We start from the raw sequence: 23,473 nt of genomic DNA, 5'->3' as shown, positions 1-23,473 counted from the left end.
GAGGCAGGGGCAGATACAAATTCCTTCACCTGCAGTTGTCTTGCTAACCCAGGAAGCTCAGGGCTGGTTACTTAGCAACAGCAACTACCACCCTCTTCCACCTTCCCCTCCCCCCCCCCCACCCATGGGTGCCTCTCGGAGCTTCCCTTCCCCCGAGGCTGCCCTGTTCAACAGGACGTGAGAAGGGTCTGTGCACTTTTTTGGCCCTGCCCCTGGAATAAGGCAGGAACAGACAGAAAAAGACCCAGGACTTGGAGGCAAGCACAGAACTGGTCCCTCTACAAACCAGCCGTTCGGTTCCAGGCGTGTAGGGGAGGGATGTGCAGGGCAAGAAAGACGCTCGGGAGTCAGGCCCACCTGGAGGAGCGTCTCAGCCCCATTTGTGCTTAGTTGCTGCTGGCCCCAAACCACCTGGAGCTGCACGTTTTTCATCTGCAAATTGGGGATAAGAATAGCAGCCACATCTTACAGGGGTTGCCTGAATGACATGCAATAATTCATGAAAACAGCCAGCACTGTGCCTGGCACAGAGGAGTTGCTCAGGAGGCCTGAGCTGCTTTGCTTTACATGGGGGTCGTTCCAGGGCTGCCTGAGACTTAGGGTAACCCCCACAAAGCCCTGCTGCTCCATAAGACCCTGCAAGTGGCTGGCCACGGTGGCTCACGTCTGTAATCCCAGCACTTTGGGAGGCCGACGTGCACAGATCACCTGAGGTCAGGAGTTTAAGACCAGCCTGGCCAATATGGTGACACCCCATCTCCACTAAGAATACAAAAATTAGCCGGGTATGATAGTGCATACCAGTAATCCCAGCTATTCGGGAGACTGAGGAAAGAGTTGCTTGAACCCAGGAGGCGGAGGTTGCAGTGAGCCAAGCTCCAGCCATTGCATTCCAGCCTGGGCAACAAGAGTGAAATTCTGTCTCAAAAAAAAAAAAAAAAGAAAGAAAGAAAAAAGATCCTGCAAGTGTTGCTCGTGCTCCCCGTGACCGCTCACGGTGAGGGGAAGAAATAATCAAATTTGAATGACCCTCAATCCCACGATGGACTCTGAGCTGGGAGTCGGGGGCCGGGGGAAGTGACAGGGACAGAGGAAGATATCTCTGTCCTTAGCTTCCGTTGTCTGACCCAGCTCCCTTTTTCCTGTTGCCAATAAGTTGTCCCTTTTTCTCTCAGCCTTTCTGCACCGCCACTTCTTCCTGTGAGGCCAGGATTTACCTGCACCTTTTTTGGTCTCTTCAGAGTCCCCTGCTCATGTGGGGACCCAGTAGCTCTCCCAAGGTCTGGTCAATCTTTCCCTCCCTGCCCACTGGTCTCTTTGGGGCCAAGCAGAGAGTGGCCTTTGCTGGGTTCTGGCTCTGCCCCACGGCCTGGAGGCATGGGAGGCCCTTGACCACAGCCCGGCCTGGCAGCTGGCACGCAGCAAGGGCTCCTAATGGTTTTATTACCAGCAACAATGTGGTGCTTGTTGCCATCCACGCACAGGCTGACGGTTCCCAGCCCAACTGGTGGTGGCCTGAGGGCCCTGCCTGGTACTGGAAGCTCAGCTGAGAAGCCCAGTGGGGCTGGGCAGTCAGTCTCCTCTGCATTTTTTTCTGTCAACACCCTGCCAGCAGCCTAGAATGAGAGGGAGCTGAGGCATGGCATGGTGAGATGCTGGCCCCCAAGTTGGCAGGACTGGCAGTACTTAAGTGTTCTCTCGAGAGGATCCACAAATGATGTCCATCCATTCATCTCAGAGAGACCCACTGTGTGCCAGGCACAGGCTACACAGATGAAAGGGCTCATGCCCATCCTCAAGGAGCCTGCAGTGTAGGGGGGGGTTCTGGCAGAGCAGAAGGACCCCTGGCACACTGTGCCCAGGCATTACCGGGGCTCAGAGAAGGAAGTCAGATTCAGGGAGAGAGAAGATCCAGAAAGGCTTTCTAAAGGAGATGACGCTTGAGCTAAGTCTCGAAGGGCAAGGGAGCAGTTAGCCAGGTGGGCAAGGGTGCTTTTTGGCCCCATGTGGCCGCAGTGTAGGGAATGATAGGTCCGAGGCCAGGGGCCTAGGCTGGAGGACCGCGGAAGGCCGGGATGTTATCTGTCGGTGACGTCAGCGTGGTATTTATATTTGAGAAAGACCATTCTAGGGTGTCGAGGAAGAGAACGCAGGCAATAGGGTTTGGGGGCAGGGAGCCCAAGTGGAAGGCTGGCACAGAGGTCCGGGGAAGCAGTGTGGGCCTGGAGGGGGTATGCGTGGTACGACGTCTAGGAAACAGAGTCAGCAGGAACAGTCGTGATAAAGGAATGAGAGGGAGTTGGGGTGGCCCTCTGGCTTCTAGCTCAGCCAGCTGTGTGGGTGGGGATGCCCTTCATGGGGGGTACGGGCTGGGGGGAGTAAGAGAGAGCAGGAGGTGCCTCCCACACGGAGTTAGATTGGAATTGGGGCTTGAGGGTGGGTGGGATTCTCCCAGGGCACCTTCTCCTTTCTGAACTCTGACTTCCCGGGAGCCAGAGCCAGGCCAGGCTTGCAGAGGAGGCTGGAGCCTGAGTCATAGGCCTGGAGGTGGGGCTCCTGGCGCAATGGATAAGAAAGGCAGGTGCATTTCAGTCCATAACTGATCAGACCCCTGCAGATTTTTGAAGGAAGATTTTGAGGAAGGTGCTCGCACCCATGCATTGGGGATGCTGATGAGTTGGGGTGCCTGCTTCCCAGTGATTTCCCCAAAAGATGACCTGCAAGGCCTAGACCCTGGCTCTCCACCCAGAAGCTGCGGCGAGTCTCATTGCCCTCTGAGAATGCTTGGCGGGGCTGGAAGTTGATGTCAGGCTGTCCGGCCTTCCCCTCACTCTCGATTCAGAGGCAGGTCTGTGGAGAGAGACAGGAGAGACAGCCTGGGGACAGCATATTTGGAAAACAAACAGAAAAGAAGCAAAAACTGTTCCACTAAAATAGAGGTGTATGTGTGTTCTGTGAAGGATAATGTGGAAGGCTGTTTCCAAAGAATTTCTAGAAAAAGGAGGTGAGCTACATCAGCACCATTGAACTTAGATAGAGGCCAGAGGCAGTGGGGCATCGTGCTGGGGCCACCAGGCCGGGGGGCTGGACAGATTGTGGGTTCATCTCAGCCCTGCCACCTCCTTGCTTTGTGTCCTTGGGCGATCACCCAAGCTCTCTTAAGCTCAGTTTTGCCATCTGCAAAATGGTTGTAGCTTCACAGGCTGATGTTCTTGTTTGTTCTGAGCACTGCTTCTTGCACTGAACCTGGATGTTTTATTTCACCCTTTTCTTTTTTTTTTTTTTTTCTTGTTTTATTTTTTTGAGACTGAGTCTTGCTCTGTCGCCAGACTGGCATGCAGTGGCGTTATCTCGGCTCACTGCAACCTCTGCCTTCTGGGTTCAAGCGATTCCCCTGCCTCAGCCTCCTGCATAGCTGGGACTACAGGCGCATACCACCGAGCCCGGCTAATTTTTTGTATTTTTAGTAGAGATGGGGTTGCACCATGTTGGCCAGGATGGTCTCGCTTTTCTGACCTCGTGATCCACCTGCCTTGGCCTCCCAGAGTGCTGGGATTACAGGTGTGAGCCACCGCACCCAGTGTCTTTCACCCATCTTTTTTTTTTTTTTTTTTGAGACGGAGTTTTCGCTCTTGTTACCCCGGCTGGAGTGCAATGGCGCGATCTCGGCTCACCGCAACCTCCGCCTCCTGGGTTCAGGCAATTCTCCTGCCTCAGCCTCCTGAGTAGCTGGGATTACAGGCACGCGCCACCATGCCCAGCTAATTTTTTGTATTTTTAGTAGAGAAGGGGTTTCACCATGTTGACCAGGATGGTCTCGATCCCTTGACCTTGTGATCCACCCGCCTCGGCCTCCCAAAGTGCTGGGATTACAGGTGTGAGCCACGGCGCCCGGCCTTTCACCCATCTTTTAAAAGAATCCTCATACAGTTGGCCTCGAGGGTGTTTGAGAATGAAAATTAAACCATGTATGTTCACTGCTGGCATAGAGGCAGCACTCACACACCGTATCCATCCCTCCGTCGCTTCTGCACTTCCTCTGGTTCTTTGCCTCCCAAGAAGCCTGTTTCCTTCTGTCCCCTCGGTCAGTTTTGAGTTCCCCTTTCCAGGGAAGGTCCATTCATCAAGTTCTATAGACTCTCTTGCTCCTGATCATTCCCTGCAAACCTGATGCACCCAGTGTATTCGAAGAGCATCTACTGAGCTAAATGGGAGTTGGGGGGAGGGCTCAGTTCCTGTTCGCTTTTTATAAGCTGGGGGAGGATCTGTGCAGAGCTGTCCAGGAGAGCAGAGGGCATGGGGCCCTGGGGGAAAGTTGCAAGACCCAGCAGGACCACAGCTGAGACCTTGCCCTGTAGCTGGCTCAGTGTGCCAAGGAATAGGGGCACACAGCCCTGGTGGGTCTGGGAGATGAGCTCGGAGGTGACTTGGCCTGGACATGGGTGGGGCTGCCCTGCTGTCAGAGCCAGACCTTGGGAGATGGCAGGGAAGGCTGCTTCCTCTGTGAGAGCCACACATGACGGCCCTTGGGCTGTATGGTGGCCCTCTGACATGCAGCTGCACCCCTGGGGAGACGTTTGAAGCCTCTGCATGCTGGAGGATCTGATGGGAAGATGGCTTCGAAGCAGGGCTCTTGATGCTGCCAAGAAGGCTGGGCAGAAGTCGGCTGTCTCTGGCTGGGGTGGGGTGGGGGCTACAGTCCATCAGAGTGTGGACACCCACCTTTCTCTGGTTTGTGCCGACCTGTTCGAGCAGCCATTCCACAGGACTGGCCCTCTGGAAGTGGGGCATACATGAACTCAGGGTGTGGCGGTGTAATCAAATGAAATGTACAGCATAATTAATCTGGCATACCCTTAATGATATGCATAATTGTGCTGCATGGTAATTAGGTGTAAATGGTAAGCAGTTCACATAAATGTTTTTGTAATTGGTATTAATTTTGCACAGGCAAACCAAGTTTATGCGGTTTTTCTCTTCTTGCTCTGTTAGTTTTCTAGTACAGGCAATTCCAAGCTTTTGGAGGAATTCTGTTGCAAATGTTTGTTTATAGGGCAATGTTTTGTGTTCTCTCAGAACAATGTTATGAATGGTTATGAGGTTCCCAAGCCGGTTTCCAAATGCCTCTTTGGCCCATACAGTAGGTGAAATGTGCAACGCATGTGTCTGTGTCGGGAACCCCCCTAGGATCCTCCTGCTCCGGGTGCCCCGAGAGCACAGCACCGGGGGGCTGTGCACGTGTGTGCATGTGTGTGCCTGGGTCACCTCTGCATGTGTCTAGGTGTGTCTCTGTGTGTGCATCTATGTGTGTTTGTGTGTGTGTGTGTGTGTGTGTTCTGCATGACTGTGAGAGACTCCAGAGGCCACAGTGGCAGGTTGAAATTCTCCGGCAAATACATTCCCCATTCTGGTGGCAAAGGAACCTAGGCTGGAGACTGAGGGGCATTAGCTCAGCGGGGGACCCAGGCCCAGCAGCTGTTCTAGGAGTGTGCACAAGCCACTCTGGGGCATGGTGTGAAGCCAGAGTCTAGGTTTCCTAAGAACACACGGCTTGCCTTTCTTTCTGATCAAACACATAATAATGTTTAAATGAACATTTATTGAGTGCCTGCCACATGCCAGGCCCTATGTTAAACACTGGACTCAGACTCCCTTCTGTCTTAAAATAGACTTGTGAACTAGGGACTCTTACTCACTTCGCTTTACAGCTTGGGAAACTGAGGCCCGAATCTCTGAGTGACAGAGCCAGGGTTTGAGGCAGAGACTGCTGGAGGCACGGGCCCATGGTTCTGAGATGTGCTGCTCAGAACCCTGGGCTCTTCTCCCTCCCTCGGCCCCCTCCACAAATGGTTTTTTTGTTTGTTTGTTTTGAGACGAAATCCCACTCAGCTGCCCAGGCTGGAGTGCATCTTGGCTCACTGGTGTGATCTCAGCTCACTGCAACCACCATCTCCCAGGTTCAAGTGATTCTCCTGGCTCAGCCTCCCGAGTAGCTGGAATTACAGGCACCTACCACCAGACCCGGCTAATTTTTGTATTTTAGTAGAGATGGGATTTCACCATGTTGGCCAGGCTGGTCTTGAACTCCTGACTTCAGGTGATCCGCCTGCCTCGGCCTCCCAGAGTGCCGGGATTATAGGCATGAGCTGTGTCGTGGTTTGTTTTGGCTGGGACAGATGCTGAGGAGAAAGGCAGCCCTGTGGGAAGGTCTGAGAGCAGCGGGCTCAGAAGTGGGTGGGGAGGGGCCGAGCTCCAACAGCCCTAAAGACCCTTTGGGGGACCTCCTGGTTTGGAGCGGAGAGGGAGTTGGTCCAGGAAGTGGGTTGGGGGAGTATGGACAAGGGCGGTGTCGGGAGAGGGTAGTCACAGGCCAGCCAAGGACTCACCCCCGTTTCCTGTGGTTCACTGATAGCCTAGGACCTCACCCCCTTCACCTTGGGGATCTGGAGCAGGTGGGCCTGCAGACCCATGGCAGGTGCACTGCTGGCCTCGGAGCTCCTGCAAACGGCCTTTCCATGGGGCTCTGTCAAGCGACCCCTAGAATGGGGATTGTGGGGGGTCGCTCTAGGCACCGCAGCACTGTGCTGGGGATGTTGCAGCTGCCTGGGAGTGACATCACACAGTCCTCTCTGCCTCCAGGGTCACCCGGAATGGGGTTTCGGGGGACAAGCTGTGGGTGGGATGGGGAAGGACAGCAAGATGCAAGGCATGAATCTGACCTCGTCACTTTGGGAAGTTAGACACATCTGTCTACGCAGGGAACACTCAGTGACCCGTGGGTGGGTGGTCGAGGAGAAGGGGACAGGGTCGGGGAAAGAGAGATGCTGGGTTGAAGGACTGGGAGGGGGAGCTGAGTGGGCCCTGTGGGAGAGGGTGGGAGCCGGGGGTATCATCTGGGGACAGCTGGGAGAGCTGGGAGAGCTGGGGGCATGGCCAGAACAGTGGGCAGAGGCTGCATTGCAGCCAGCCCCGGTGAGGCCAGGCCAGAGCGTATATTTTACCATATGTGAAAATCTTTGGCATCACAGGATTTTTTTTAAATAGTAGCTTTAAGATATAATTCACATTCCATACAGTTTACCCATGTCAAGTGTACAATTTGATGGGTTTAGTACATTCACAATCAATTTTTTAAAATTCTCAGCAGGCGTTATAGGTTTTCATAGAAGGAGCTGTGTGCGGACAATTTTACAATCTTTGCTGAGAGGCCAGGGTAGGAGGTAGAGACGCCAGAGGCAGGCGGATCCGCTACAGGGGAGCCCCCAGGTAACTGTGCCGCAGACACAAGAGGTACAAAGGGCCCGGAGGGAATAGGGGGAGGAGAGAAGCCTGAGGGCCTGGTGCCTGCTGGATGTGGGGACCCAAGGGAAAGGTGGGGCCTGCGTTTTCTCCAGGGTTTGGGGCTTAGGCAGCTGAAGGGAAGCGAGTGTTACTTCCACATTGGGGGAAAAGCCAGAAAACAGAGCCGGCTCTGATGGAAGCATGTTCTGGAAGAGTAGGATTTTAGATGACTGCAGGTCATCCAGTTGGGATGAAAACAAATAGAGGTGGAGCCCCTGGCAGAAGGAGGCCTATGTTAACTTATGCCCAAGTGTCTTAGAGGAAGAGCATTCAAAGAAAAGCTGAAGGTAGAACATGACCTTTGAGGAGTGCCCACCGTGCAGAAGTGGGATCAAGACTCTTGGCCAGCCTTGGAGACAGAGCTGCAGAATCTGAGGCTGGAGACCCAGGAGCAAGGAGCCAGACGGAGGCCGGGCTGGGAGAGAACACGGAGAAGGCACTTGCTGGTGAGCTCCAGAAGCAGGGGTCTCCTTTCACTCCAGGGCCTGGCTCCACCATGCCACTCAAGAAATGGCTGTTGAGGGAGTGCCTGAAGCAGGGAGCGATGAGCTGGCCAGGATGTGGAACTGAGCTCAAGGGCTGTGAGGAGGGAAAAAGGCCCTCTGGGGCCATGGGTGACCATATCAGTCAAGGTCTATTGAGGAGGCAGAGACCACATGGTGGTTGGAACAAGGAAAGTTTCGCATAAGTATTATTAACTCTAATGGGATTGGAATAATGAGGAATTGGCTAGTAAGAAGCAAAAATAACTCCAAAGAATACAAAAATAATAGCTGTGAGAACAGCCCCTACCTCTAGGGTTGCCACAGGATGCCCAAGGAAGAGGCCCCACAGGGCTGAGATCCAGACGATGGAGAGGGTGTGGCCAAGGCTCTCTGGATGGCAACATCTCTATAATGCCATGTTGGCAGAACTTGCTGGATAGCCACACTCCGGAATTTACTGGAAATCCATCTTTTTGGGTCCCCAGGAAAGTTGGTTGTGAGAGGCATCTTGCTGGAAGTATACGGCTGCTGTTTTCCCAGGGGAGCGCTGGGTGCAGCTCCTGACTGTTGGGTGCTGCTGACTGCCATGTGTTGCTGGAGCCAGGCGCTGGGGAAGCTACCTGCATTGCAAGAGCCTGGCACTCCTGCAGGAGCTGGACACTGGAAGGCTGCATGCCATGGGAACTGGGTGCTGGAGAAGCTGCGAGAGCACAGGAGCTGGGTTTTGGGAAGCTTCACATCTGGCAAGACCCTGATGCTGGAAAGCGCTCATGCAGCAGTATCTGGCTGCTGGAGAGGTTGTATGCCATGCAGGAACCCACCAAGAGAGCACAAGGAAACTCGCTTCCTCCTTCAACAGCTCTTCAGTGTCCCCCACAGTCGTGCCAGCTGGCAAAGGAAAAGTATTTAAAGGGCCCAGCTCTATCTTCACAACACAGGCAACAATGGGTGAATAAATTGATACTTGGCACAGTCTCCCCCTTTGGCTACACAGCTTCCATTTGCACCCTTTTACAACATCTGAACTCCCATACAAAAACAAGCAACAGCTGTCTACCTATCAAGACAGTTTTCCTCCTTATGAAGTTCTCACCCCTTTGCCCAAAGACCCCCAACCATCTGGCTATAATAACTTCTCAAAGCCAGTCACAGTCCCACGGAATATTATGATACCTAAAGACTAAATTATAAAGGTAACTGCCAACAACTTGTATAGAAAACAATGGGGGCCGGGCACAGTGGCTCATGCCTAATCCCAGCACTTTGGGAGGCTGAGGTGGGCAGATCACCTGAGGTCAGGAGTTCAAGACTAGCCTGGCCAACATGGTGAAACCCCATCTCTACTGAAAATACAAAAAAATTAGCCGGGCATGGTGGCAGGAGCCTGTGATCCCAGTTACTTGGGAAGCTGAGGCAGGAGAATCACTTGAACCCGGGAGCCAGAGGTTACAGTGAGCCAAGACTGCACCATTGCACTCCAACCTGGGCGACAAGAATGAAACGCCATCTCAGAAAAAAAAAAAAAAAAAAAAAAAAACGAGAATGAGAAAAAAAGAAGAAAATGGTTACCATATTGCAAACACACACACATATATATCAAGTGAACAGAACACGTGCAAAACCACTAGAGCAGGCGTCCCCAAACTACGGCCCGCAGGCCGCATGCAGCCCCCTGAGGCCATTTATCCGGCCCCCCGCCGCACTTCAGGAAGGGGCACCTCTTTCATTGGTGGTCAGTGAGAGGAGCACAGTATGTGGCGGCCCTCCAACGGTCTGAGGGACAGTGAACTGGCCCCCTGTGTAAAAAGTCTGGGGACGCCTGCACTAGAGGCCTGGTTTCTGCATTTGTTCACAAGGCTGCACTTGCTCCCTGGCTTCCTCCTCCTCTTCTCCTGCATTTCCTCCACACTCAGCCAGAGCCTCAGAGATCATGCTTCTTTTACTCGGTGGAGTGGCCCAAACCCTCATTCTCAAAGGATCTGAGTCCTTAGTTATCCTGCTTTTGTTGTTGTTACCGTAACTTTCCATTAAGCTTTCCTTTGGGCATGGACGGTCTTAAGAGGTGCCTGAGAGAATCTGCTGGGTTCTAGGCATAGTCTTGCTCAGCTCTGTTGCTGATCAGCAATCCAGTTTTCTCCTTGGTAACTAGGATCAATCACTCCAGACAGTGGCGTCACTCCTTTTTTCCACTGTCAGTTCTGTGACATAAGGGATTCAAGAAAGCCAAGTGGTTGTAAGTGTCGTCTATCCCAGGGAAAACATTGTGATATATCCCCTGGGGGGAGCATTCTCCCCCAAGAACAAAGATGGTCAGCATCCCTAGAGGGTTTCAGAGCTGTGGGGTCGGGGAACAGGGCCACGCGTAGGGGGCTAAGTGATAGAGCCTCTGGAGCTGGCAGCTGTAGACCATTCTGTAGAGAAGGTTGAAAAAGCAGAGAAACGTGCAGATGACCATGGGCCGCTTCTGCCAGGGATGATAAAATCAGACCCATGCTGGTCGCTGCCAGACCCCCGGCCAGGACCATGTGCCTGATTCTCACATGGACTCCAGCCTGGCCGCCCTGTGCCCCTGACTCCCGGGCCGTGGGAAGCCCATCTGACCCACAGCACGTGTGACCCCTTAGACAGGGCTCCTGGCTTCCAGCACTTGGAAATGGGTGCTGGCTTACGAAAGTCTGTGTTGGCTCATTTTGGCTCCTGAAAACAACTTCAGCTCCTCAACAGCGTCTATTTTGGGTATAAATCACCCCACCACCACTTTTGAGGCTGTGTCATGGCAACCATTAGTGTGAGCAAAGGAGTCTGACTCAGACTCCCATGTGGCCGCCGTAGTGGCAGCAGGTTTGGTGTGATCATAAGTACTCCTGCTGCTGGTGCCAGTGCTGGTGGTGCCATAGCCTCGAGGGCGGTGTGAGAGCCACAAGCCGTCTTACTCTAGAGCCAGACAGATGGGCTTTACAGAGGGCAGGACTGCTGGCCTCTCACCAGTGGCTTTGGTATTCTATGGATACCCAGTGGTTTGAGTGAAAGTGATGTTTCTGAAAGGGTGATGGAATGATGATGGGCATCTCACTGGAAGGTGGCATCAAGACACCCCCCACCCCCTTATCCATCCCCAGCCTCATGACCAGGAGAGGTTGTGACAGGAGGGGGAATAGTGGACAGATAGACATTTCTGTCTAGGAGGTCGCCTCTACTTTCTGTTGGCCCCCAGTGTACCCCCACCCTGGCAGTTGACGGGGCGGGGGGTGGGGGTGGGGCACAAGATACTCTGCTGCCTTCTTTCACCCACAGGACTCATTGGCACCTCCTCCTAAGCTCACAGAGGAAATTTGGCCATGGGACTCTTATCTGTGGGCCAGGGTCACCCCAGAGGCATAGACAGTTGATCATGGCACTGGCTTTGGGATCTGTGTTTAGTGTGCTCATTCATGACCAAGAACTGCCATGTTTGCTGGGGTCCCGAGTTACATGGACCTGGATTCATAACCCTGCCCTGGAGCTCACTAGCTATGCTACCCGAGAGAGGTATTAAACCTCTCCAGGCCTCCATGTCTTGTCTTCTATAAAATGGGGATAACGCTAGGACCTACTGCATAGGATTGTTATGAGGATTGAACAGGACGGGGCATGTTTTCTAGCACAGTGCCTGGCACATGGTAGGTGCTCAGGAAATAGCTGCTTGAATGAATGAATGAATGAATGAATGATGCTGCATTGGGCAGGGCATTGAATACTGTCATTAGAAAGTACTGTGCCCTCCTTCCCTGCTCCCACTGCAGACAAGCCTGACCAGGAAAGAGAGACTGACTGGAAACTGTTTTCTGGCCAGTCCATGCCCAACATTGATCTATCTGCAGCAGTCACATGCTAGTTGTGAGGGATGGGGTGGAGGGCTGAGGGCTTCTGAGTGGGACGAACCTGGACTGCATTTGGCTCCACCCCTTACCCACTGTGTGACCTCGGGCAGTTTTATTAATCTCCCCATACCTCATTATTCTCATCTGGAAAATGGGGATAAAAATAGTACCCACTTCAAAGGCTTGGGGTGAGGCGTGAGGATTAATGAGATGTTGACATTGTGAAGCTCTGCTCGCGGACCTGACATGTTGGAGGATTAAGTACAAGCGCCTGCTTGAGCAACGGCCACTTAGAGGAACTCCAGGGATTTCAAGAAAGGGGAGAAATCTGCAGGCTGGTTGAATCTGAGAGTAATAGTCATTAAGATTTATTGAGTACTTTCTCTGTGCCAGGCACTCTTGGAAACATTTTTAGGGCATTCCATTTTAAATTTCACAGCAGCCCTGTAAGTCGGAGAGTTATTTCCCCACTCTACTGCTGAGAAAACTGAGGCACCGTTTTGCCTCAGGCCACACAGCTGATAAGAAATAAGGCCAGCATTAGAAGCCCCGCAGTGGGCCTCCCAGAGGGGACTGAGATTAGCCTATAGGCCACGAGGGTGTCAGCCACAAGTCTAGACTCATACCAAAGGAGTGATAGTTCACAGCACCCAAAAGTTCAGAGATGCCCCTGCCTCCAGGAACAGCAAGACCAGGGGACCGGACAGTCACTGAAAGCTTTCTCCTTCTGTCTTCATCTCTGAGCTCTTCGTTCTCAGGCAGGCTCTCTCCACGTGGTGGGAAGGCAGCAGCTGGCCGCCCCTGACTCACATTGACCGTGTTAGCATCTTTCCATCACATGGGTAAAAAGGTTCCAGGGAGGCCTCTGATTGGCTCTACCTGGTCACATGCTCACCCCTTGCCTGGGGTGGGGGTTAAGGTCAGCATAGGCACAGTCAAAACCCCATGACCAGCGTTTCCCACCAGGAAGGAGGGGAAGGCATCTAGGTAGAGCAGAACAACCAGAGTCCACTAGAGGAAAAGGAAAATTCACGCAGAGGGAGAGAGAAGGACCTGCTGCAGAAATCTCTGTCATTCAAACAGAGAGCTTGAGATGGAGAAGAAGAGGCTCTTGGGGTGAGAACATTAGGCTGATGTTCGGTGGAGTGAGGATTTAGGTTTGTGGGCCGTGACAATTTTGGTTCTGGAGGAGGACAATTGTGTGCAAGCCCGTGTTGGGGCGAGACTGTGGAGTGGCGGGGGGCCAGCAGTCTCTCAATCTGAAGATGGAGAGGAGGCTCCGGTGGTCATCTCAGGGGGTGCTGATGAGGCTGGGGTTGGTGAGGAAGGTGCGGATGGCGGTGGGGACAGTGTGGTGCGGGGGAGCAGTCGTGAGGCTCCAGGAGATGGTTGAGATGTGGCTCTTGGGTCTGAGATGGGGCTGAGTGAGCGGGGGTTGTGGTTAGGGACGCAGGCAGCACCGACTTGCACTGCCCATGGGCTGGTTGCAGTGGGAATGTGTTTGGAGGATTCAGCATTTCGTGAGAGTGGAGGGTGGAGAGGGAGGTACCAGTGTTGTAGCTGGTGATGGAACTCTGTGTGGGTGTGAGGAGCTGATGATGGTTATTCTGTGGGACGTGATGATTTCATAAAACAACAGAGGTGGAAGGGCCTCAGCTACGCTCTTATTTATAGAGGAGGAAATGGAGGCCAAACGCAACCCATGGCTGCAGATGGGATGTAAGCCCTTTCTCCCATCCCCACTCTCTCTGTTTAAAAATTCATTTTTATTTACTCACAGTAGTACATGCATATAATTTAAGAAGTCGAATAGTACTAAAACCTCCTCACAAAATGCAGTGATTCCTTGTCTACTCCTACCCTTATCGTCTTCTCAGAGGCAACCACTTTGATTCTCTTAGCTGTTTCTTCCAGCAGTTTTCATCTCCTGTTTCTGAGTAAAGTGCATATTTTTGATTCATCTATTTAGACATTTCCATTGATTTCCTATTTAGTAGATTTTCTTACATGGCCAACCCTTCTACTCCTCAGCCATCCTCCTAAATATTAACAGTACTCTTCTTATATTTTTTCAAAAAAGTGTTTGTTGTTGGTTTTTTTGAGACAGGATCTGGATTTGTTGCCCAGGCTAGAGTGTGGTGGCACGATCACAGCTCACTGCAGCCTCGACCTCCTGGGCTTGAGCAATCCTCCCACATCAGCCTCTCGAGTAGCTGGGACTACAGGCATGTGCCACCGTACCCTGCTAATTTTCTAAATTTTTGTAGAGACAGGATCTCCCTGTATCACCAGGCTGGTCTCAAGTAATCCTCCTGTACTGGCCTCTCAGAGTGCTGGGATTACAGGCATGAGCCATTGTGTCCAGCCTCAAAAATGTTTTTCCCATTTGGTTGCCAGAATAATGGCCCCCCTGAGATGACTAGGTCTTAATCCCCTGGACCTGTGGATTTGTCACCTTACATGGCAAAAGGGACTTTGCAGATGTGACCAAAGTAATGACCTAGAGATGGGGGGATTATCCTGGATTATCTGGGTGGTCCCAGTGTAATCAGAGGGTCATTAGAAGTGAAAGATGGAAGCAGGAAAGTAGCCAGAGAAGAAGATGTTGATGAGGCAGAGAGTACTGTGATGGAAAAAGACTGTCCATCGCTGGCTTTGGAGTTGGAAGGGGACCACGTGGCAAGGAATGAGGGCAGCCTCTAGACGTTGAAAATGTCAAGGAAATGGATTCTCCTTAGAGCTTCCAGAAAAGAATGCAGCACTACCAACATCTTGAGTTTAGCCTACTAAGGAGAGTCTTTTTTTCTGTTTTACTACTGACTTCCAGAATTGCAAGATAATGTGTTGCTTTAAGCCATTAATTTTGTGGTACATACAAAAGTAATATGTATGTTCGTACATGGATACGTACATGTATGCACACACACATATATTTGTTAAGCCTACATACAGTGTTTACTATTTCAATGCAACTGTTATTCACAGCTGAGCCTTGTGGTGTACTGTAATAGTTTGTTTTCATTTTTTTTCCTGAAGTTAATAATTACCTTGTTTCTCATGTCTTACTTTTTGTACCTGTTGCTAATTCCTACCACAACTTCTAATATAATTTTATTTTTCTGTAACATTAGTGTTATCTTACCTCTTTTTTTTTTTCTTTTTAATTGACACATAATTGTGCATATCTGTGGGGTACCATGTGATGATTCAATACATGTATACGTTGTATAACAATCAAAACAGGATAGTTGGTATGTCCATCACCTCCAACATTGATCACTTCTTTGTGGTGGACCTACCACACTTTTAAGTAGCCATCAGTATTGTTTTCCACATGGGCAGTCATGCTGGTAAAAGATGCTTCAGTTCCATTTTTTAAGTTTTCTACCGTCTTTCACTCTAGGCTGGTTGCTTTCTAGGCACATTGTAGCTGATGTTCCGTGACTTCCTTTTAGAGCCATCTTTAGAATTGCCTTTACTTTTCAGTTGCAGTCTGTTTTCTGACTTTCATGTCCTCCTCTTACATGGCTCACTCTTCTCATTGGAGCACGTCTTCCAGGACACACGTCTGTCCATGTCAAAATCCATTCATGGCCAGGCGCAGTGCCTCACACCTGTAATCCCAGCACTTTGGGAGGCTGAGGCAGGTGGATCACCTGAGGTCAGGAGCTTGGGACCAGCCTGGCCAACGTGGCGAAACACTGTCACTACTAAAAATGCAAAACTTCACTGGGTGTGGTGGCAGGAGCCTGTAATCCCAGCTTCTCTCCAGGCTGAGGCAAGAGTATCTCTTGAACCCGGAAGGCGAAGGTTGTGATGAGCCGAGATTTCAACACTGCACTCCAACCTGAGCAACAGAGCAAAACTGTCTCAAAGAAGAAAAAAAGGAAAAAAAACTCCATTCAGTTCCTGGGTTCAGATAGCAGAGTATGGCCGCAAGTGATACCTGTAGTTTTGTTAGTTAAAAAGACAGTTCAGTCAAGCACAGTGGTTCACACTTGTAATCCCAGAACTTTGGGAGCCTGAGGCAGGCAGATCACCTGAGGTCAGGAGTTCAAGACCAGCCTAACCAATATGGAGAAACCCCATCTCTACTAAAAATACAAAAATTAGCCAGACGTGGTGGCAAATGCCTGTAATCCCAGCTACTGGGGAGGCTGAGGCAGGAGAATTGCTTGAACCTGGGAGGTGGAGGTTGCACTCCAGCCTGGGCAACAAGAGTGAAACTCCATCTCAAAAAAAAAAAAAAAAAAAATGCAACAGCAGAGAGCATGGTGATGACGGCACTCATGGCAGAGTCTCGGCGGGGAAGGCTGGCCCTCTCTGTCTCATGCCGGATGACTGGTGTGTGGCCTTTTTCCCCTTCATCCTGGAGACTTTCTTCCCTTATCTCCTGTGCTGGATCTTCTGCATATTCGAGGACATCTTCCTGTCCTTCCTGGGAAAGGAGCGTGAGACCTCATATATCTGAAGATGTTTTTACTAGGGCCCGGCTTATGCCTGTTATCCTAGCACTTTGGGAGGCTGAGGTGGGAGGATCACATGAACCAGGAGTTCAAGACCACCCTGGGCAACATAGTGAGACCCCCATCTCTATTTCAGGAAAAAAAAAAAAAAGAAAGAAAGAAAAAAGAAAATGTCTTTATTGTACTCTCACACTTAAATGATAATTTGGCTCAGTAAATAATTCTACTTGGAAAATTGTTTAAGATTTGTTTTATTTTTTAAGAATTCGGGCCGGATGTGGTGGCTTACACCTGTAATCCCAGCACTTTGGGAGGTCAAGGCAGGTGGATCATTTGAGGTCAGGAATTCAGGACCAGCCTGGCCAACATGGCAAAACTCATCTGTACTAAAAATACAAAAATTAGCTTGGCGTGGTAGTGTGCACCTGTGGTCCCAGCTACTCGGGAGGCTGAGGAATGAGAATCGCTTGAACCCAGGAGGTGGAGAGTGTCCGAGATCCCACCACTGCACTCCAGCCTGGGCAACAGAGCAAGACTCCGTCTCAAAAAAAAAAAACAAAAAAACCCAACTGATTGGAAGCTCTGAGAATGATAGCAGGTTTGTTGATTTTTCAGGTCTATGTAGGTTGACTTGAATAAGCCATTTTGACCCCTTGTGGGTACTGATGTTGGTACTGGCATCCTCAGACCTTTTCTCTTGGACTCATTAGATTCTCCAGAGAAGAAGGAAAGGGTTATCTGGCTGCCAGTGTTCTCAGGCCCAGTGGAGGAACAGCCTGAGGGACTGGACATCAGCATTGAAAATAACCTTCCTCTCCTTGGTTTTGATATATCATCTTTGTTCTCAGCTGTCCCAGTTGACTCTCTGTGCAAAGACTCCCTATTTTATGCCCTCCAGAGACTATGGATAAACCTTCAGACTTTTAGAGGAGGGATCGAGGAATTCACTTCTCTCACTCAGCCTCTTGTTTCTCACACATGCATCCTCCTCAGTCCTAGTCCCAAAGTACCTGGTGCTTTCCTATAAGCGTCTGTTTAAGACCCTGTTACATATCAGCATTCACACGCTTGTCTGAATTTTGGCTGTCACAAGTCTGCTTTCCAGATTCCGCAATTTTGTTGGTGGTATTTCTTCTCTTGTTCAGCCTAATCTTGTGATTTTATGTCTTTTTTTTTTTTTTTTTTTTTTTTTTTGAGACAGAATCTCGCTCTGTCACCCAGGCTGGATGGAGTACAGTGGCACAATCTCACCTCACTACAACCTCCACTTACTTCCTGGGTTCAAGTGATTCTCCTGTCTCAGCCTCCCAAGTAGCTGGGATTACAGGAGTGCATCACCACGCCCCCGCTCATTTTTGGTATTTTTAGTAGAGATGGGGTTTCACTGTGTTAGCTGGGATGGTCTCCATCTCCTGACCTTGTGATCCACCCACCTCGGCCTCCCAAAGTGCTGGGATTACAGGCTTGAGCCAACGCACCTGGCCCGATTTTATGTCTTCTTCAAAAATCTTCTGGCCAGGTGTGGTGGTTCATGCCTGGAATCCCAGCACTTTGGGAGGCTGAGGTGGGTGGATCACTTGAGCCCAGAAGCTTGAGGCTGCAGTGAGCTGTGATACTGCCACTGCCTCCAGCCTGGGTGCCAGAGCAAGAACCTGTCTCTAAACAAACAAACAAAACGTTTTTCTACTGCATTGGATTTAGAAGATAGTGAGCCTTGGTATGCATATTTAAAGCTTTCAATCCTTTTTCCACAACAGTTTTATAATTGAAGCAGTGGAGATGGTGGTGGTATCTGTTGTGATATGAAGATGTGTTCATGGTGGGATTCCTTGAAAATTTTTTAAGTGGCTGTTAACAAACATTATTCATGGTCACTGTGGACTCTGAAAGGAGGAAATAAGGGTTCTTTGATGGCGGTGGTGGCTGCAGTGCAGCCCTTGGCCCAGGTGGAATGCTTTGTTGCTGGACGCACCAGGGTGGGGCGTGGGTGGGGTGTGGAAAGAGCGGATGGTGGACCCCTGCAGCTATGTTGGAACTGTGGGCCCAGGTGAGCCCCTCTCCTTGGCTGGGCTGCCCGAAGGAAGAAGGAAGCCTCTAAGGGCAGGTGGGCAGTGCCATGTCAAGGTCCGGGACCTTAATCACCAACCGGGAGGCCGGGCACGGTGGCTCAAGCCTGTAATCCCAGAACTTTGGGAGGCCGAGGCGGGTGGATCACAAGGTCAAGAGATCGAGACCATCCCGGTCAACATGGTGAAACCCCGTCTCTACTAAAAATGCAAAAAATTAGCTGGCTATGGTGGCGCGTGCCTGTAATCCCAGCTACTCAGGGGGCTGAGGCAGGAGAATTGCCTGAACCCAGGAGGCGGAGGTTGCGGTGAGCCGAGATCGCACCATTGCACTCCAGCCTGGGTAACAAGAGCGAAACTCAGTCTCAAAAAAAAAAAAAAAAAAAAAAAAAAAATCACCAACTGGGGCCCCCTAGAATTGTGCAGTAAATGGCCTGCCTGGCAACATACTGGAGGATTTTAGGTGATGGGAGTGATTTTGAGGGACTGCTGCTGACAGGGCTGGTCCAATGAGCAACATGAAAGGGACCCAGGATTGACCAGGTCAGCTGCGTTTGCTGTGAGGACAGTTTCTGCAGCTCAGATGTCAGAGTCTTGGTGAGGAAGGGGAGGAGGAAGAGAGCCTCCCCTCTCCCCTCTCTCCCTTCCCCTCCCCCTTCCTCTCTCTCCCTCTCCCCTTACCCTCCCCCTCCCCCTGTCTGTCTCCTTCTCCCTCTCCCTGTCCCTCTTCCTCTTCTGCCCTTGGGGCCAAGCCCTATGAGGTTCTGCTTGTCCCTCCAGCTCCCTTCCTCTCCCCACTGGGAGCCAAAGCTGAACCCCGAAGCACCCATGGCACAGATGCCCTGTGGGTGTCTCTAGGCCTAGGGCAGCGTTGAGACAATTCCCACCCCACTTCCTTGTGCCTGAGTCTCCCCAACTCCATTTGGGGTGCCCTGTCCTTGTCAGCCCCTCATGTGTCCACTGTGCCTGTGGGGCCACAACAGCCTCCTTGGCCCCTCAGAGCTATTCATAGAAGGGGTCCTGCTCTCCCATTTCATTGGTGGGGAAACTGAGGGCCTGGGAAGCCTCCATCAGGAGCAGAACCCACCTCTACGGACTCCAGGCTCAGCATTCTTTCCAACCAGACTCTGTCCCTCTTAGCTTATGTGCCCTTTTGAAGGTTTTGGTTTGGGGATGGCTGGAGATATCCCTGGTAACCAGTGGGAAGTGGGGCTTGACAGGGAATCGCTGGCTGCTGAGGGCTGGGGCCTCGGGCCTCGGATTGGACCAGTTCTCTGTCGGGCTCTCCAGAGTTGCTTCTGTGGTATGTGTTGGGGAATGTGAACCCAACCCCTCAGAGTTTTAGCGTCAGAGATCTAGATTCAAGCTTCTGATGGGTCCTAGCCTTGCTGATCTTAGCATCACCTGTAAACTGGGCACGCACAGCAGCGGCTGAGACAGAGCACAAGCCAGGCCCTGAGCGGCGTGTGCCCCATGGAGGTGATCGCCACTGCTGTCCCGCTGTCTGCCCTCTTGGAGACCCAGGCAACGAGTCTTCCTGGAGCCCAGGTGCTGTGCCTGGGGGCAAGGGGAATGGACGCTGCACCTGGGCTGCCTCAGGGCTCAGCTGTGGGGCAGGCGGGCTTCCAGCCCTTCTGGGTTAACCTGATGGAACCCTTCCCATCCTGGCCCTAAGAAGGAGTTGGGAAGCCAGGGCAGAGTATCACTCCCAGCTCCAAGGGGCAGAGGGGCCGGAGAACCCCGCTTGGAAAGAGCAGAGGTGGGGACGGGTCCCATCCAGGGCATCTGAACTGGGGCAGGAAGTGGACAGGACCCGCCAGCTCCTTCTTTTCACTATCCCCTGGGGCAGAGCCAGGGCTGGGGCCCCCACTCCCAGGCAGCACTGAACCCCCGAGAAAGGGGCTGGGCCTGTGGGAGAGCCAAGCCTGTGCTTTCTCCCGGTCCTGGTTTTCCAGGGAGCCCTGGCTGGAGGGGGATGGGAGGAGAAGCCCAGGAGGGAGGGGGAGCCGGGGAAGCAGAACCAGGAACTAGAAGGGGAAGGGTGTGGGTGGGCCCAGATCCAGCCTGCCTCTCGCTCTCCCTCGCCTGCCAATCCCCTCCTGGGCCCTGGCACACTCGAGGCAGGGGCTTGGCGGCCGCCTCCTCCGGGGGTGGGGAGCAGGGGAGCTCTTGTGTGTCTCTGAGTGAGGGGGCCGAGGCAGCAACACCCCCACCCCAGCTGTGGCCGGAGCTGCAGGCTTTGTCATTTCACTGGTTTGAGGCCTACACCTGGAGCAGTGGGTTCAGAGGACCCCTCAAGCCTGCCGGCTCTGCAGCCAAATGGAGCTGCTTCATGGGGTGGGGGAGAGAGCCACCTCACTCCTGCTTCAGTGTGGCCGCGGCCTGTGGCCGTGGCCGTGGCCGTGGTCATGGCCTCTCCCCGCAGGCCAGAGCCAACGAGGCCTGCAGCCTGGCCACAGCCTGAGCTCAGGGCCCAGACTTCTCCGGGCCCAGGCGCCAGTCCTGAAGCGAGGTGACATTTCACTACATCCTGACTGCGCTCACTTCCTCCACATGGCGGGAGGTGTGGGGGTGGGGGTGAGGGCAGATTAGAAGGAAAATGTAGCAGGCTGGGGGCCTCTGGGGGAGGCTGGGATTTCCCAGGGGCTGGTCGGGGTGAGAGGGAGGATGCGGGAAGCTTTCAAAGGAGAGAGCGTCTGCGAATGAAGAGAAGGGAGGAGGCCGAGGCAGCTGGAAGTCTCAGAAGTGGCACCCACTGGCCGCCGTGACAGAGGGGAGACCGCTGCCACCTCCAAGAGGCTGAGAGGCTGCTGGGGTAGGAGGTGACCTGAGGGGAGCTGGCCTGGGTTTCCCTGCTCTCTGGGGCACTGGTGAGGCCAGGAGGAGGAGGAGCGAGACCCCAGGCCTCACAGGCCAGGTGTGGCCCTGGGCTGAGGGCCTGACCCCGGGGTGGTGGGTGCCCTGCTTCACTGACCCTCTTCTCTCCCCCACAGGTGGAGCCATCGAAGCCCCCACCCACAGGCCGCAGGAGGCAGCGTTCACCAGAGGGCTCCACACCGGGATCTATGTTTAAGTTTTAACTCTCGCCTCCAAAGACCACGATAATTCCTTCCCCAAAGCCCAGCAGCCCCCCAGCCCCGCGCAGCCCCAGCCTGCCTCCCGGCGCCCAGCCGCCCGCCATGCCCTCCAGCGGCCCCGGGGACACCAGCAGCTCTGCTGCGGAGCGGGAGGAGGACCGAAAGGTGAGCGGCAGGCCCTGCTGGGGTCCTCTGGCTGGGGAGAGGGAGAGCCCTGTCCCCACGTGCTGCCAGCTGGCTCCCCGCACTGAGCGTGACCACATCACTCAGTGCTCACACAGTGTGGGACCCTCACGTCCCCGTTTGGGTGATGAGGAAGCTGAAGCTTGCAGAGGTTGAATTCTGATGGTGGAGCAGGCATTTGGCTCCAGGACACAGGCTGTTAACCGCCATGGCGCTCACACGGAGGCTGAAAGCCCAGGTCTGTGCCACGGTGAGGGTTCGGCCTCACAGATAGTCGCAGAGCCTGGGTTCCCTCTTGGACCTTCCTCTTACTGGCCATGAGCCTTCCGGTGAATCAATTTCTCTCTCTTTCAGCTGCCTCTGTTTCCTTAAGCTGTTCAGTAGCTTCTAAGGGGCCAAAGACAAGTTTGTGGGGGGGCATGGTAGACAAGAGGCCGCTGGCGGGGTTGGGGGGGCACCCTCCCACACAGACGCAGGCACAGGCCCGGTGCTCAGTGTGTCGTCAGCGCACGTTGGAGATGGTGATTTCCTGTCCCCGCCCCCTCCACCCCAGACTCCAAGTGAATGTCACTGGGTGATCTTTTGTGGCTTTTGGTCTCGGAGCTGGTGACCTCCATGTTTTCAGAATCCAGTTGAGGGGATGGCCTTTCCACCCTCTTGCTGATCGCCAAGTTGTGCCTGAATCAGTCAGAGGAGATTGTAACAGACTGACGGGAGTCCCTGGTGGGTCCCCACAGGCTGCCTTGGCCTGTTGAGCTGTGTCCCCACCATAGGAAAAGCTACCTCTTAACCCCCAGCACTGGAGTGTATTGCCTTCTGTCAATGTAATAGTAAACTCATCTTATGATGGCCACAGACCGTCCTGGCATGTCTGTCTGCTGTGACCCATCCATAGTTCCCGCCCCCGCCGCTCCCCTTCCCCTGAGCAGCGCTGGGGGTTGTAATGCTTGGTGGTATCTGGGAGTAGCCCAGTGTGCTTGTGGAGGCAGCAGTTGGTTCTTTTGGAACAAAGGTGGACACCTGGCACCAGCTGTGGGGGCCCTGAGCACTCTGGGGCTAGAGGCAGCCAGCCAGGCACCCCACCTGGCTGAAGGGCATCAGCTCAGAGACCTCCCTCTCGTGCTCAGCTCCTTCCTGGGTTCACTCATTCTCCAGAGTGTGTTTTTGTTTCCTGATTTTCCATTAATGGTTCCATTTGGTCCTTGGGGACAATGCTTGAGACAAATTGGGCAAGGACACATGGTGCCAGTTTACAGATGAGGAAGCTGAGGCCTGCTGGACAATGCAGGTCCAGATGAGAGCCTGTTCTCCTGCCTCCCAGGTCTGAGCCCTTACTACGACCTACTAGGGATAGGTCCTACTAGGGATACACGCACACATACCAGGAGTCCACATGAAGCCCAGGGACTTGCCTTCCCAGCCTAGCACGCTGTAGAGCACCGTGGGGGTGTGTGCACCCAGTCAGGCAGAGCAGGCCAGGAAGCCAGCACCGCCGCAGCCCACTGGGCAGGGCTCCCGGGGCTACCCATCAGGCTCCACCTTTCTGAACCCCCTTGGAAAGAACAGATAGTCCTGGATACCTGTGGGCCTCTAAGCTTTTCCCGCTCAGGATTCAAGTAGCATGAAGACCCAGGCCCTTTGACTGTAGAGTCGGGGACACCTGCAGCCGCCTGTGCTCTGGAGTGGCAGCTGTGGCCATGGCTGGCTCCCTCCCCTTCTTGGGCCTGGCTTGCTTTCTCTGTCGGATTAGGTGACCCCGAGCCTCGATTAGGTGACCCCGAGCCTCGAGCCTTGTCCCACTCCGGGTCCGATGTCCTGACAGTTGCTGACGCAGCTCCCCATCGATGCACTGGCAGTCACTGGTCAGCTGCTTCCCACAGGTGGGGAGGGTGGGGACAGCTGGGACACACTCCTTCTGTTACTGGACTGGACTCCCATGTCACTGCTGCTGCTCTAGGCTGTGGAGCCCCAGGCCCCCACCGATGGACGGCGGCA

At 53.1% G+C, this 23,473-nt stretch overlaps 1 protein-coding gene across 5 annotated transcripts in view; it reads left to right on the top strand.

The window, feature by feature from the left end:
- Nucleotides 1-23,473, top strand: part of DNMT3A (DNA methyltransferase 3 alpha) — a 119,413-nt gene that overhangs the window by 8,285 nt on the left and 87,655 nt on the right. For 2 of the 5 annotated variants that reach the window (XM_003935264.4, XM_039477382.2), the window contains exon 2: nucleotides 21,212-21,460. The exons of 1 other annotated variant lie outside the window; for it this stretch is intronic. In XM_003935264.4, the coding sequence (XP_003935313.1) occupies nucleotides 21,398-21,460 (63 nt within the window). In that variant the 5' untranslated portion in view covers nucleotides 21,212-21,397. Of the gene's footprint in view, nucleotides 1-20,812; nucleotides 21,461-23,473 lie in introns of those variants that run through there. 2 more of the 5 variants (XM_010345786.3, XM_074394911.1) reach the window with 2 other exon arrangements.

This window comes from Saimiri boliviensis, chromosome 1 (genome assembly GCF_048565385.1).
Source record: "Saimiri boliviensis isolate mSaiBol1 chromosome 1, mSaiBol1.pri, whole genome shotgun sequence".
Taxonomy (NCBI): Eukaryota; Metazoa; Chordata; class Mammalia; order Primates; family Cebidae; genus Saimiri; species Saimiri boliviensis.
The sequence above is the reverse complement of the archived record's forward strand: the minus strand, read 5'-3'. Positions and strand labels throughout refer to the sequence as shown.